General features: G+C 44.0%; 1 protein-coding gene across 1 annotated transcript; it reads left to right on the top strand.

The window, feature by feature from the left end:
- The first annotated feature begins 9,958 nt into the window (after window positions 1-9,958).
- On the top strand, window positions 9,959-13,511 carry LOC129855452 (protein Dr1). Its single transcript, XM_055923120.1, has 3 exons — window positions 9,959-10,794; window positions 11,066-11,229; window positions 11,700-13,511. Exons 1-3 carry the CDS (start codon window positions 10,575-10,577, stop codon window positions 11,844-11,846), a joined length of 531 nt encoding a protein of 176 aa, XP_055779095.1. The 5' UTR covers window positions 9,959-10,574; the 3' UTR covers window positions 11,847-13,511.
- Window positions 13,512-15,011: the final 1,500 nt, after the last annotated feature.

Consider the following 15,011-nt stretch of genomic DNA (forward strand, 5'->3'; position numbering starts at 1 on the left):
GAAATTACACACTTTAGAAACCTTTTAAAACCTCAAATACACTACGGGGCAGTTTCCCTGACAGAGTTTAATGTAAGTCATGACTAGGATAACTCTACTTAAATGAATCCAGATTAAAAAAATGGCTTTCTGAGACGTTGCTTAACTTCAGATTAATTAGTTCTAGACTAGGGAGTCCCAGACTAAGGTAAATACAGACTAACCAGTTAATCTTTGTGAAGCCTAATTATGTTAATGATGTGCACTTGGTGCTGACCTGAGGAGCAAGTCACCTAAACCAAACGGTAACACTTTACTCGACACCCATCGGTATAACACGTTATGACACGGTCATAACCATGTCACAATATGTCATAACAACTGACATAACTTGTCATAACCTGTTCAAATATGGTCATAAAACTGTCATGACCATACATGTATATTTAGACCTGTTGTGTCATGGCTGGTTATGACACCTACATAAGAGTGTAAAAACACACACAACCACCCATGGTAGTTATTTTATGGCTGGTTATGACACCTACATATGAGTGTCAAAACCCACAAAATGTACCACACAAGGCAAAACATTCCATTACACCATACCCTTGACACATGTCAACAGTATGTTTGTAATATATATATTTTTTAATTGACCATATTAAATTATAATTGTAATTGCGCACACATTGATGTCAGACAATGCTCTGTTGCTGGTGACCGGGATGAATGCAGTAGCAGACTTCAGGAGCAGGACAAGACACCCTCTTTTTGACTGATTACTGATATAAGGGCATGTACATCTAGGCCTATCTGGCTTGTATGATGGTCATAATGCTTTTCGACAGTGTCATAAAGTGTATTTTCTTAGTCCAAGTTAAGTGACACAGGATGTTCATATAGCTTCATGACAGTGTCATAAAGTTTAATTTATATAAGTCATTTAAAATATGATGAAAAAAACACGACTGTAAAGAAATCATTACAACAACAACAAAAGATTTAAGAAACAAACTTTCAAACGAAAGGAAACTTTTTGGCAGGGAAAAAACTAATTTGAATAAATGTGGGTTTTGACACTATTATGTAGGTACCATAAATAGCCATAAAATAACGCAATCTATGTCACAATACATGGGTCATGACAGTGTTATGACCTTATTATGACAGGTTATGACACATTATGTCAGCTGTTATGACAAATTATGACATGATTATGACTGTGTCATAAAATGTTATGACACTGCGTATCAAGTCAAGTGTTACCAACCAAACAATGGACGGAGGTCAATAAAACATTCAAAGAGTTCCAGTGAACCCTTGAAGCGAATTGTGTTAAACACCCAATTATCGAGAACAAACAGCATGATTCATCAACAGAAAACAAGACAAATAATGCTTGTACTACCATTTGTAATGAATTCCACTCAAATTAAAAAGGAAACAAAATGACGCTACAACAACTTCAGGTAAGATACTGTATTTACTCTTGGTCCACTTTTACAAATCAGAGTCACTTTTAAATGTTCGTTTTCTTGTGTAACACAACACAATTGGGCCTAAATCTATTTGTGTGACAGAAATGTAACACAAACAATGTCATATACAATTACTAATATAATTTTCATAGTGTCTTGTCTTTCTAAGGTCCTGTGAAAAACATAAAACCTACTTAAATAAGACAAATGTTCATGCTCGTAGGGAATGTTTCAAGACTGATGGCGGACCCCCAGTAAGACCAGAGACAAATGAACTGGGGGACTAGTTGACCGGGATTATTGATAGCGAGCAACCCCTGGATGGTATTTGGACAGTTCAGATGGGGGTCCGTTCCAATCTTCATTTGGTTGGACACATTCATTCAACATGTTCCATTCCCGCACTGCAGCGAATATGGAATGTTGTCAGTCATCTCTTGCACTCCCATAATAAAAATTATGTAATGAACTCAATTCTTGTAATGAACTCAACTCAATAATGCAGCAATGTAATAATTTTCTAGAGGCATATGATCACCATAGCTTGGAAGGGATAAGACGGGATGAAGGTCAGCCTGCTACATCTGCAGTAGCCAGGAGTGAAGACTGTGTCAATAACCTGGGCCGGAGGACAAAGACAAAAAAGCTGAGCATGCATGAGAAACTGGCAATGGAATTTCATGAGCCAATTATTTAAGGAGGAAGAGTGAAACATGAAGCAGCAGTACCAATGTTCTTAGGGGTCCCGATATTTCCATTTGTGAATTAAAACCATCATGGTTACCAATACATGGATATTGTTTGCTTCAATCACTTGAGCTATCTTTGGGTGAGAAGTGCTCCATAGCAAAAGCATTTCTGCAGGCTAGTCCATTTCTGTCATTGTCTGCGTCAACCACGGGAACTTCTGGGTCATCCTCATCTTCAAAGTGAGGATCTGGGCAGCCATGCTGTTTGCACTAATTGTGAAGCACTGCTGTTGCAATTATGACAATGCAGCATCTTATTGGTTGAAAGCGCAATGTGTTTCTGAGACACTGGAAATGTCTCTTCCATACACCAAACATGCGATCCACTACACCTCTGGTGCAGATATGAGCTTGGTTGTACCGTTGTTGCTTAGGCCCTATTGCATGAAGATAGGGGTTGAAGAAAAAGGGGGTGCTGCATACCCACTGTCACCAAGTATGATTCCACTATGTTGTCCCCCTTCAAGCTGAGCATACAAAGAGATGTTTTGGAAAATCTGTGCAACAATGTTGGAAAACTGCAAATTGGGAGTGCACACACTTTGTACATTTATTGAGAACAAGTTTTTACGATTCCTGTACTCCTCAACATCTGCTGTAGAGGGAAACTTGAACGGTATATCTATACAGCCAATGACTCTGTAGTTGTCTTGGGCAGCAGCGTCAGGGAACTTGATGTAATTGTCTTTCACTTCATATATAGCACTGCAGACTTTATGGACTATTCTGCATACAGACGGTTTACTTACACCACACAAATGTCTTGTTTCACGATGGAAGGTTCAAGATGCCAAAAACCTCAAGGTGATCAGTACTTGTAGGGAAGGAGGAATGGGTCTTCAGATGAAAGCCTTGGCTCAAGCAAACAAATGACGTCATGTACAGTTTTCTTTGTACGTACAAAAACGGTCACGGAAATTTGATTTAATCAAAATCATTCAGTGGGTTGCTCCTGTCTATAGCCACCCTTCTGTCTGGCCTTGGCGCTGCTCTTTGATCATCATTGAAATAGTCCAGGTGTCAACGTCGTGTGTATAGGTGGCAGGGAAGTCAGGCGCAGGAGAGTAAACGAAGTGTATATGGAGACTTATAATAAATGTCCATGACATGCTCCAAACACGAGAAAATATACATACATCAAATAAAATGGGTACGAGGACCCGTCGCACACCTATACACTAATAAAACAACACTTGACATATAACAATCTCTGACAAACACATGAAGGGAAACAGAGGGTTAAATACACAACAGGTAATGAATGGGATTGACAACAGGTGTGTGGGAAGACAAGACAAAACCAATGGAAAATGAAAAATGGATCGATGATGGCTAGAAGACCGGTGAAGTCGACCGCCGAACACCGCCCGGACAAGGAGAGGCAACGACTTCGGCAGAAGTCGTGACACCAGGTAATCCATTTTCCTCCATTGCCAAGGTCAACCTGGGAGCCAACATCCATTCATCTGATGTTAAACCTGCCTCTAGCCAGGTTTAATTTAAGCCTTCACTTAGATCTATACTGACCAAAATGTAAACGCAATATGTAACAATTTCAACGATTTTGCTGAGTTACAGTTCATAAAGAAATCAGTCAATTGAAATAAATTCATTAAGCCCTTGTCACACCCTGATCTGTTTCACCTGTCTTTGTGATTGTCCCCTCCCCCCTCCAGGTGTCGCCCATTTTCCACATCATCCCCTATGTATTTATACCTGTGTTCTCTGTTTGTCTGTTGCCAGTTCGTCTTGTTTGTTCAAGTCAACCAGCGTTTTGTGTCTCAGCTCCTGCTTGTTCCAGTCTCTCTTTTCTCACTCTCCTGGTTTTGACCCTTGCCTGTCCTGACTACGAGCCCACCTGCCTGACCACTCTGCCTGCCCCTGAGGCTGCTGCCGATCTGTACCTTTGCCCCACTTTGGATTACCGACTTCTGCCTTACCCTGACCCGGAGCCTGCCTGCCGCCCGGTACTGTTGCCTCACCTCTGTTTTACTGATCCCTGCCTGCCTTGACCTGTCTATTGCCTGCCACTGTTGGAATATTAAACTATCGTTTATTCAACGTGGTATGCATCTGGGTCTTACCTTCATACCTGATAGTACGAACTGGCCATGACTGACCCAGCAGATCCGGACAGCTGCGCAATGTCAGCTCCTCCCAAGGAGCCTCCATTGGTAGGCAAGAGGAATTGGCCACCCCACCAGCCACTCCACCTTCTCGGGAGCCCCGGTTACCTCCTCCGGAACGCTTTAATGGAGAGCCGAGCACCTGTTGGCCGTTTTTATCTCAGTGTGCCCTCATTTTCGAGCTTCCGCCCTCCTCCTTCCCCTCGGATCGCTCCAAAATAGCCTACCTCATCACGCTGATGTCTGGAAGGGCTCTCACCTGGGCTACCGCCGTATGGGAACAGCAGCCGGACATATGCTTGAGCCTGGAGGGGTTCGTGGGAGAGGTGAGGAAGGTCTTTGATGCCCTGTTCTCTGGGAGAGCTGCCCGGAAGCTCATCCAGCTCCGGTAGGACGCCCGCACTGTGGCCGACTATGCGGTGGATTTCCGTATGTTGGCAGCAGAGAGTGCGTGGATCCCATAAGCACTGTTCGTCATGTTCCTGCACGGCGTCTCTGAGGAGGTAAAGGACGAGCTTGCGGCTCTGGAGTTACCCACAGATTTTGACCCCCTCATCGATTTGACCAGCCGCATCGATGGGCGATTGCGGGAACAACGGATGGAGAGAAAATTCGATTTCACTCACACGTCCAGGGATTCCACCTCGCTTCTGAGTCATCCCAGAAGTCCTCGACGGTCCCATGACCGAGAGCACCTGAGATTTCCCCACCTTTATTGAGAGTCACCGAGGAGGACCGAGGCATGGGCTCGAGAAACAGTGCAACTAGGTAGGGCTGGGCTGTCGCCAGCGGAATAGCAACACCGGATCAGCACAAGGAGCTGTCTGTATTGTGTGACTTTTGGTCATTTTGTGTCACTCGTGCCCGGTAAAAGACCAGGCTCACCGGTAGGAGCAAGGACTCTGGTAACCAGTCCAAATCTCTCCAGGTCCTCATTGACTGGGGCCGATGAGAGTTTTTTTGACGCCACACTGGCTTCCGAGCTGAACATCCCCACTCAGCCCCTCTCCATTCCCGTGGATGTTGGAGTGTTGGACGGGCGTTCTATAAGTAGGGTCACCCATAACACCACTCCCATCAACCTACGGGTGTCAGGGAATCACAGCAAAACCATTCAGTTCGTGCTCATCAAGTCCCCCCAGATCCCCGTGGTTTTGGGATTCTCCTGGCTCCACCCACTCATACACTGGTCTACGGGTGCCATCATGGGCTGGAATCCGTTCTGCCATGCACATTGTCTGAAGTCAGCTCAACCTGCCCCGGGACGTCTTCCTGGGGCCTCGGAGGTGGTTCCGGATCTCTCCGCCATTCCCGTGGAGTACCAGGACCTCCTGGAGGTGTTCAGCAAGTCCCGGGCCACTTCTCTTCTGCCGCACCGCCCCTATGACTGAGGGATTGGCCTTTTCTCTAGCACCACGCCGCCCCGGGGGCATCTGTACTCGCTGTCGGGATCTGAAACCAAGGCTATGGAGGACTACATTGAGGACTACATTGGGGACTCCCTAGCTACTGGATTTATCCGTCCCTTTTCCTCTCCCACTAGCGCAGGGTTCTTCTTTGTGGAGAAGAAGGACAAGACCCTGTGCCTGTGCATTGACTACAGGGGACTCATTATGGTTAAGAACTGTTACCAGCTACCACTCATTTCCTCGGCCTTCGAGCCGCTCCAAGGGGCCACTGTGTTTTCCAAGCTGGATCTATGGAACGCCTACCATTTGGTGCGGATACGAGAGGGGAACGAGTGGATGACCGCCTTCAACATGGCCAGTGGCCACAACGAGTATCTGGTCATGCCATTTGGCATCATGAACGCCTCTGCTGTGTTCCAAGCTCTGGTAAATGATGTTCTCCTCGACATGTTGAACCGGTTCATCCTCGTCTTCTCCCGCCGCCCCAAGAACACGTGCTCCACATCTGACAGGTTCTTCAACGCCTTCTGGAGAATCAGATGTTTGTGAAGGCGGAGAAGTGCGGGTTCCATCGCTCCACCATCCCCTTTCTGGGTTACATCATCTCTGCTGGGAGTGTCCAGATAGATTGTGGGAAGGTGAGAGCGGTGGTGGATTTGCCTCCGCCTACGTCCAGAGTGCAGCAGCAACGTTTCCAACTTTGCCAAATTTTATCACCGCTTTATCTGGGGTTACATCACCCTGGCTTCCCCTGTGTCTGCACTCACCTCTACCAAGGTTCCGATCACGTGGTCTCTGCCGCTGACCGGGCATTCTGGGACCTCAAAACTGTTTCACCACTGCTCCTTTCTTGGCTCATCCTGACCCTTCCCGTCAGTTCGTGGTGGAGGCCGATGCTTCGGATGTCGTAGTGGGGGCTGTCCTGTCCCAACGTTCTGCCCTGGACCATGAGCTGCATCCCTGTGCCTTCTTCTCCCACTGCCTAAATGCCACGGAGAGGAACTACTATGTGGGGAATCGGGAGCTTCTCGCGGTGAAGATGGCGTTGGAGGAATGGAGGCTCTGGCTGGAAGGGGAGGAACATCAGTTCATTGCATGGATCGACCACAAAAACCTGGAGTATCTCAGCACTGCCAAGCACCTCAACTCCAGGCAAGCGAGATGGGCCCTGCTGTTTACCCGAGTCCAACTTTTCCCTCTCTTACCGGCCGGGGTCCAAGAACGTCAAGCAAGATGCCCTGTCTCGCCACTATAGCCCCACGCTTACCACCCCGGAGCTCGAGACCATCCTTCCCACTTCGTGCCTGGTGACGGCACTCAGCTGGGATATAGGGAAACAGGTCCGGGAGGCGCAGCGGTCCCAGCTGAACCCTGGGGTGGGCCCAGAAAACCGGATGTTTGTGCCTGATGCTGTCCGCTCTGCGGTCCTGGAGTGGGCCCAATCCTCCAGGCTTGCCTGCCACCCGGGCTCCCGTCAGACCCTGGCCTTTGTGCGACAATGCTTTTGGTGGCCTACTATGGTTCTGGATGTTGGCGCGTTTGTCACTGCCTGCACGGTCTGTGCTCAGAACAAGACTCCTCGGCAAGCTCCTGCTGGTCTTCTACATCCACTGCCTGTCCCTCACCGTCCCTGGTCCAACATATCCCTGGATTTTGTCACAGGTCTCCCCCCGTCTGAGGGCAACACTGCCATCCTGACTGTGGTCGACCGGTTTTCCAAAGCCGCCCACTTCATTCCTCTCCCCAAACTACCCTTGGCCAAGGAGACAGTCCAGCTCATGGTGCAGCACGTCTTCTGGATCCATGGACTGCTGGTGGACATGGTCTCCGACCGGGGGCCTCAGTTCTCATCCCGGTTCTGAAAGGCGTTCTGCACCCTCAGTGGATCGTCGGCCAGCCTGTCCTCTGGGTTCCACCCCCAGTCCAATGGCCAGTCGGAGCGAGCCAACCAGGACCTCGAGACTACTCTGCGCTGCATGATCTCCGCCAACCCCACCACCTGGAGCCAGCAGCTTGTGTGGGTGGAATACGCCCGCAACACCCTTCCCTGCTCTGCCACGGGCCTATCACCATTTGAGTGTTCTCTGGGCATCTGTCGCCTATGTAGATATTCCATAAAAAATATGCCATTTCCAACTACAATAGTCATCTACAACATTAACAATGTCTACACTGTATTTCTGATCAATTTGATGTTGTTTTAATGGACAGAAAATGTGCTTTTCTTTCAAAATCAAGGACATTTCTAAGTGACCCCAAACTTTTGAACTGTAGTGTATATGTAAATAATAAAAAATTGCAAAAATAACCAAAAATAATTATTCCATTAGGGGGTGAGTAATCACTGTCCTGATATCTAGAAGCTCTTTTCGGTCATAATGTTTCTGCCACCATCTTTTATGTACAAAATAACTTACAATAACGCAAAAATACACACACAATCGCACAATTGGTTAGGGGACCGTAAAACGGCAGCCATCTCCTCCGTCGCCGTTATAAAACCATGTGCCTTTTACTGAGGAGTGGCTTCAGTCTGGCCGCTCTACCATAAAGACCTGATTGGTGGAGTGCTGCAGCGATTGTTGTCCTTCTGGAAGGTTCTCCCATCTCCACAGAGAAACTCTGGAGCTCTGTCAGAGTGACCATCGGGTTCTTGGTCACCTCCCTGACCAAGGCCCTTCTCCCCCGATTGCTCAGTTTGGCCGGGTGGCCAGCTCTAGGAAGAGTCTTAGTGGTTCCAAACTTCTTCCATTTAAGAATGATGGAGGCCACTGTGTTCTTGGGGGCTTTAAATGCTGCAGGAATGTTCTGGTACCCTTTCCCAGATCTGTGCCTCAACACAATCTTGTCTCTGAGCTCTACGGCAATTCCTTCGACCTCATGGCTTGGTTTTTGCTCGGACATGCGTTGTCACCTGTGGGACCTTATATAGACAGGTGTGTGCCTTTTCAAATCATGACCAATGAATTAATTTTATCAAAGCTGGACTCCAATCAAGTTGTAGAAACATCTAAAGGATGATCAATGGAAACAGGATGCACCTGAGCTCAATTTTGAGTCTTATAGCAAATGGTCTGAATACTTATGTTAATCATGTATTTCTGTTTTCTATTTTTTATAAATTTGCAACCACCACCTGTTTTCACTTTGTCATTATGGGGTATTGTGTGTAGATTTATGAATACAAAAAAACTTTTAATAGATTTTAGAATAAGGCTGTAACTTAACAAAAAGTGGAAAAAGTAGTCCCGTGTAGCTCAGTTGGTAGAGCATGGCGCTTGCAACGCCAGGGATGTGGGTTCGATTCCCACGGGGGGCCAGTACAAAAAAGTATGAATGTATGTACTTGTAAGTCGCTCTGGATAAGAGCGTCTGCTAAATGACTTAAATGTAAATGAAAAAGTCATGGCGTCTACATGCTTTCCGCATGCACTGTATGTTACTTTGCAGAGTACAGATAGACCACAAACTTCCACGTCCACATGATATCCCTGATACATGATACTCCCTTCAAGCATTTTAAAGCCTTCACTATATGCTCCCTTTTATGCTCCATAATCAGAACAAAAAGTGACAGTGGCAAAATTATTAAACACAACATTTTGTGATCAAATTACCCTTTTTATTATCAATTATAAAGCAACATACAAGTATAATGGTTGTGTCTTGAAGAGTGTTTATGTTGAAAATGTACAGCTTCAAATGCTGATGGAAAAGTTACCTTTGAATTTTAGATTTTATTTTTACTGGGTAATCTCAATGGACTTTTGTATTGACAGAGCCTACAATAAAAGTTGCCACTGATAAATTGTGTGGAGATCCAATTATGTAACAATGTTATCTACTGGGTCAGTAATGATTCAGAGGTTATATTGCACTAGCATTCAAAGCCCCCGTTGTATTGAAGGATAATCCAATATTAACCACTACCTAAGCATTATTATATCTACTTTTTGTTTGCCCTGAACAAACACAAAACAGGAATATGGTGACATGTGATGAAACTAATATGGTAAAGGTCCACAGCAATACTTGTTTCAGTCTAATGTGGAAAGCGAAATGATTTTGCAAATCCAAGTATTATAGCCATAGGTCTACTTGTAGTCTTGGCCCACATTTTTATGATAGTATTATTTAGCCTCCAACACAGTAGGCGGCGACATGTGTCTTTGGTCGCCAGCACAGGCACTGTGAAAAAAATTATATACCGGATATGGATTTTGTTCGTGTGGAGTCGTTTCCGGAGACATTTCAGTTCTGATGAAGGAGACATAAGATAATTAATTAATTAAAGTATTTAATTCGGACGATAAAGGAACAGCAATTATCTTTCAGTGCATACAATATTTTGTTAGAATTTTTTGAGGGGGGATCAACACTGCGTTACGAAATGATCCCAACGAAACGCTTGCTAGCGTAGCCATGTCCTCAAAAGCCGCTGCAAAGCAATGTTGTTGCTAGCTAACGACGTTGCGAGGGGGACCATAGCTAACGTAACTCGCTAGCTAGTTTTCTCCCTGCCATCATATTTACGTTGACTTTTCCGTTACATCCAACGTCTCTGCAGTAGCATTGTGGTGTGCTGTGTCTATGGGCATTTGTCTTGTAACTAACTAGGTTGCTATACATAGCAAACGTTGTTTAGTTTAATAACTTTTCAAAACCAACTACTCCGAGTTCGGCTAACTAGCTAACGTTAATGTTAGCTTCTAACTCGCGACATTGTTCAACACAAAGACCGCTACGAAACCCTACTATCAAAGCAAGGCTTTCTTCCAGTTTCGTTTGTACTACGTTAACTTGACAAGCTTGCTAGTTTTCTGGAATACGATGGCTTCTTCGTCGGGAAACGATGACGACCTCACTATTCCCAGGGCAGCTATCAACAAAATGATCAAAGAAACTTTGCCCAATGTACGGGTTGCCAACGATGCGAGGGAACTTGTTGTGAACTGTTGTACAGAGTTCATACATCTAATTTCATCAGAGGCGAATGAAATATGTAACAAGTCTGAAAAGAAGACTATATCTCCTGAACATGTTATTAATGGTTAGTGATTATTGTCTTTATCTATTCAGTGCAACAGGTTTGAATGCATTATTGTACTGTGTGGGTGTTTCCCTTTCTTGCCATGTGTTTTGAAGTTGATGTCTATGTTAGCTATATACTAGCCTGGTCCCACATTTTGTTCTGTCTTACCAGCTCAAAACAATCAGATATCGATCCAGGCTAGCTGTGCACTATTAGGTCCTCAATAATCAAGTGACAAGATAGTTTTCAGTTTTTTCCCCCCTAACCTTGTATTCATAATTTTCCACAGCACTTGAAAGCCTGGGTTTTGCGTCGTACATCACAGAGGTGAAGGATGTCTTGCAGGAATGTAAAACTGTAGCACTTAAGAGGAGAAAGGCCAGCTCTCGCCTAGAAAACCTGGGTATCCCAGAGGAAGAGCTCCTCAGACAACAACAGGAACTCTTTGCTAAGGTAATGTTCAAGTTTGTAGTCTGAGTGCTATTCTGTTTGTGCTGTCATGCCACAATAGAGTTGGCAAAAGCACAAACCGATCTGGGACTAAGCTGTCAGCCCAAAACAATCTGGGACCAGGCTATCAAGACACAGTAATAAAATCAAGACTGATAACCTGTGTTAGGAGGTTCAAGTTGCGTAACCTAATAGGAGTCAGACCATTTCCTGCTGCATGTCTGACTACACTTTCACACACAGATCACATGGTAAGTGTACATTGCCTGATGATCGCATCTTTGATTAATACCCTTCACACATGAACATGTCAATTCCCAACACCAGTTTCTACAGGAGAGACGGTACAAAAATGAGAGCCTGGACTGGGAAGTGAACCCCGGTCTCTGGTGGGGGACAGTATATGTGTAGAGTTGTGGTGTTACACACAACCTGAATCACTAACCCTGACTAACTTGTTTATTGTGTTCCAGGCACGGCAGCAGCAAGCAGAGCTAGCCCAGCAGGAGTGGCTCCAGATGCAGCAGGCTGCCCAGCAGGCCCAGTTGGCTGCAGCATCTGCCAGTGCTGGACAGCAGGCTGGCTCCTCACAGGACGAGGATGACGAGGATGACATGTGATGATGAAGACGATGACCCCTGGGACTGGAATTTGGGCAACAACAAGAAGGCAGGGTCGTCTTCCAAAGGGCACACCGTAGCAAAACAATTTGCAACGGATACTCAAAGCAAGCGTTTCTTATTGGATAACTACAGATAGTAGGCTACCACCCCGTTTCAGGCTGTTTTCTCCCTGTTTCGTGCCTATTGAACACGACCCAGGCCATATCCCTTTTCTTTGGACAGTGTCAGCAAGCAGCCCTCTCTCTCTCCCAATGCTCTCATTGGTAGAGATCTGAGCTATGTAGAGACATAATGCACGTAATCTCACCAGTCCAGTATCAGGCGTACACAATGTTATGGACAGTTTCAAGCTATATAGATAGACATATATTTTGTTGTTTTTGACAGTAATATCTGAAAACGCACATATTTGGATAAAGATGCATTTTCAAGCATTCCTCCACTCAGCTGAAATTTTATTTTTGCCAATCACAAATCAATGGAATTGTCATGTGCTGTGTGATTTGGAGATTATTGTTGGATGCAAGGTAGAATGGAACATGCTGCTGAAGGTAGAAAGTGTATTGAAAAAAAGTATCATGGTTTTGGCTATGTTGAGAAAAGAACGTTAGTACAGTTCAGGTACGGCTCCTTTTAGATTGTGTTTCTACTAGATTATTTGGGGGGTTCAGGAGAACAGCTCCTCACTCTTTGCCAAAGGTGGGCTTTACTTATTCCTCCTACCCGTTTGTGGTCCTTTTTGGGTAGTAGTTTTGACATAAATAGTTCCTTACCCCCTTCGTATGTTTGTTTAACAGGACGGATGTGTCCCAAACAGCACCCTATGTCCTATATAGTGCATTACATTTGACCAGAACCCTATAGGCCCTGGTCAAGTATTGCACTATAATGGGAATAGGGTGCCATTTGGGATGCACACAATATTTCTGAAACACTTAGAGGGGTTGTGAATATGTATTTGATTTGTAAAATTGGGTTTGAAAATGCTTTTTGTTTTATTTTAGCTCAGTCATTATCTAAGTAGGTTGATGCTTTTTTCTTATGTTCACCTACAGTATTGCTAATTGATTAGCTACTCGTTTCAGAATCTTTTTGACTCATAGAACCAAATATATAAGTTGCATCCCGAATGGCACCGTCTTTCCTATATAGTGCAATACTTTTTACCAGAACCCAATTGGCCTTGGTCATAGTGCACTATATAGGGAATAGGGTGCCATTTGGGACACAGCTTAACAACCCTGAATATATGAGATGAGGCCAAGGTGTAGGTTCCATGTGTAGAATAAAGAGACTTGGGTGCAGTGTGCACTCAGGTTACTGTTCACAATGCTGATGGTAACTTTCACTTTGATAAAAATGCTTTATCATCTTGGCTTAATCTGTTTTTGTGTGTGTCCCAAAAGGCAGCCTATTTCCTTTAGTGCATATGAATACTTTGCCTCTAGTCAAAAGTAGTGCACCATGTAGGGAATAGGGTGCCATTTGGGGTACACTCTTTTTTTTTCTTCCAGTGTGTATTGAAAAAGTTGCGTTGTGAATGTGTGGTGAATTGTTTAAAAATGTAAAGATTGGTAACCTCTAGGTGTGATACACATTCACATGCCTTCTATAAAGTTGTATTCTTTAAGCAATAAAGTTAACATGTTTTATAGAGACCAATCCTTCCTCTTCATGTTTTGTGGAGTTATTTACAGTCCTTTCCTATTTTTTTGTTAACTGTACTATGTTAGCCCCCCTTAGTTTTTCATCCTCATAGACAAAAGCTGTACATTTTTTTTTACTATGACTAAAAAGTCATACAATATGCTGTTAGGATACATTTCCACCATATTCCAAGCAATGTAAATCCAATGTTCACACATCTTGCTAAATTATTCTAAATGGGAAAACTGTAATATACTGGAATGTAAAATACTTGCAATGAGTCTAATGTGCACTGACTGTAAGTTGCTCTGCTAAATCAGTGGTTCCCAAACTGGTGTGCGAGGGGTCGGCCCTCCCCCCAAAAAAACATTTTACAAAGGATACTGAAAATAGTGTTTCTTATTGGATAACTACTGATATATACAGTGCATTTTGTAAGTATTCAGACCCCTTGACTTTTTGTACATTTTGTTACATTACAGCCTTATTCTAAAATGTATTAAATTATTTTTCCCTCATCTACACACAATACCCCATAATGCCATAATGACAAAGTTTTTAATGACAGGTTTTTGAAATGTATGCAAATGTATAAAAAATGAAACTGAATTATCAACTTTACGTAAGTATTCAGACCCTTTACTCAGTACTTTGTTGAAGCACCTTTAGCAGCGATTACAGCCTTGAGCATTATTGGGTATGACACTACAAGCTTGGCACACCCATTCTTCACTGCAGATCCTCTCAAGCTCTGTCAGGTTGGATGGGGAGCGTCGCTGCACAACTATTTCAGGTCTTTCCAGAGATGTTCAATCGGGTTCAAGTTCGGGCTCTAGTTGGGCCACTCAGGGACATTCAGAGGCTTGTCCCGAAGGCACTCCTGCGTTGTCTTGTCTGTGCTTAAGGTCGTTATCCTGTTGGATGGTGAACCTTTGCCCCCAGTAAGAGGTCCTGATCGCTCAAGTTGTAGAAACATCTTAAGGATGATCAAAGGAAGCAGGATGCATTTAAGCTCAATTTTGAGTCTCAAAGCAAAGGGTCTGAATACTAATGTAAATAAGGTATTTCAGTTTTAAATTTTTAATACATTTGCAAAAATGTCAAAAAAAATGATTTTGCTTTGTCATTATGGGGTACTGTGTGTAGATTGATGAGGATTTGTTTTTATTTAATCCATTTTGCTATAAGGCTGTAAAAAAATGTGGAAAAAAGGAAGGGGTCTCAATACTTTCCGAATGTGCTGTATATCTGTATATATATATATATTTTTTAAGTAACTCAGTCTGGCTTTAAACTTGCTCTTGAAAATGTTTATAATAGAATGCGCAAGTTGCAATTTTGAAATTGGGTAGTGCATCATCTGTTTCTCTTGTCATGTTAGTTATTGCATACCTTTGAGATCTATTTATAACTTGTCAGACATGTCCAGATTAACTAGCTCATTTTTATATTGTTTAGACATGATACAACGCATAGAAATGCAAGAAAATTTGCTGTTAAACGGCATCATTTTCT

Source organism: Salvelinus fontinalis, chromosome 5, assembly GCF_029448725.1.
Source record: "Salvelinus fontinalis isolate EN_2023a chromosome 5, ASM2944872v1, whole genome shotgun sequence".
NCBI lineage: Eukaryota > Metazoa > Chordata > Actinopteri > Salmoniformes > Salmonidae > Salvelinus > Salvelinus fontinalis.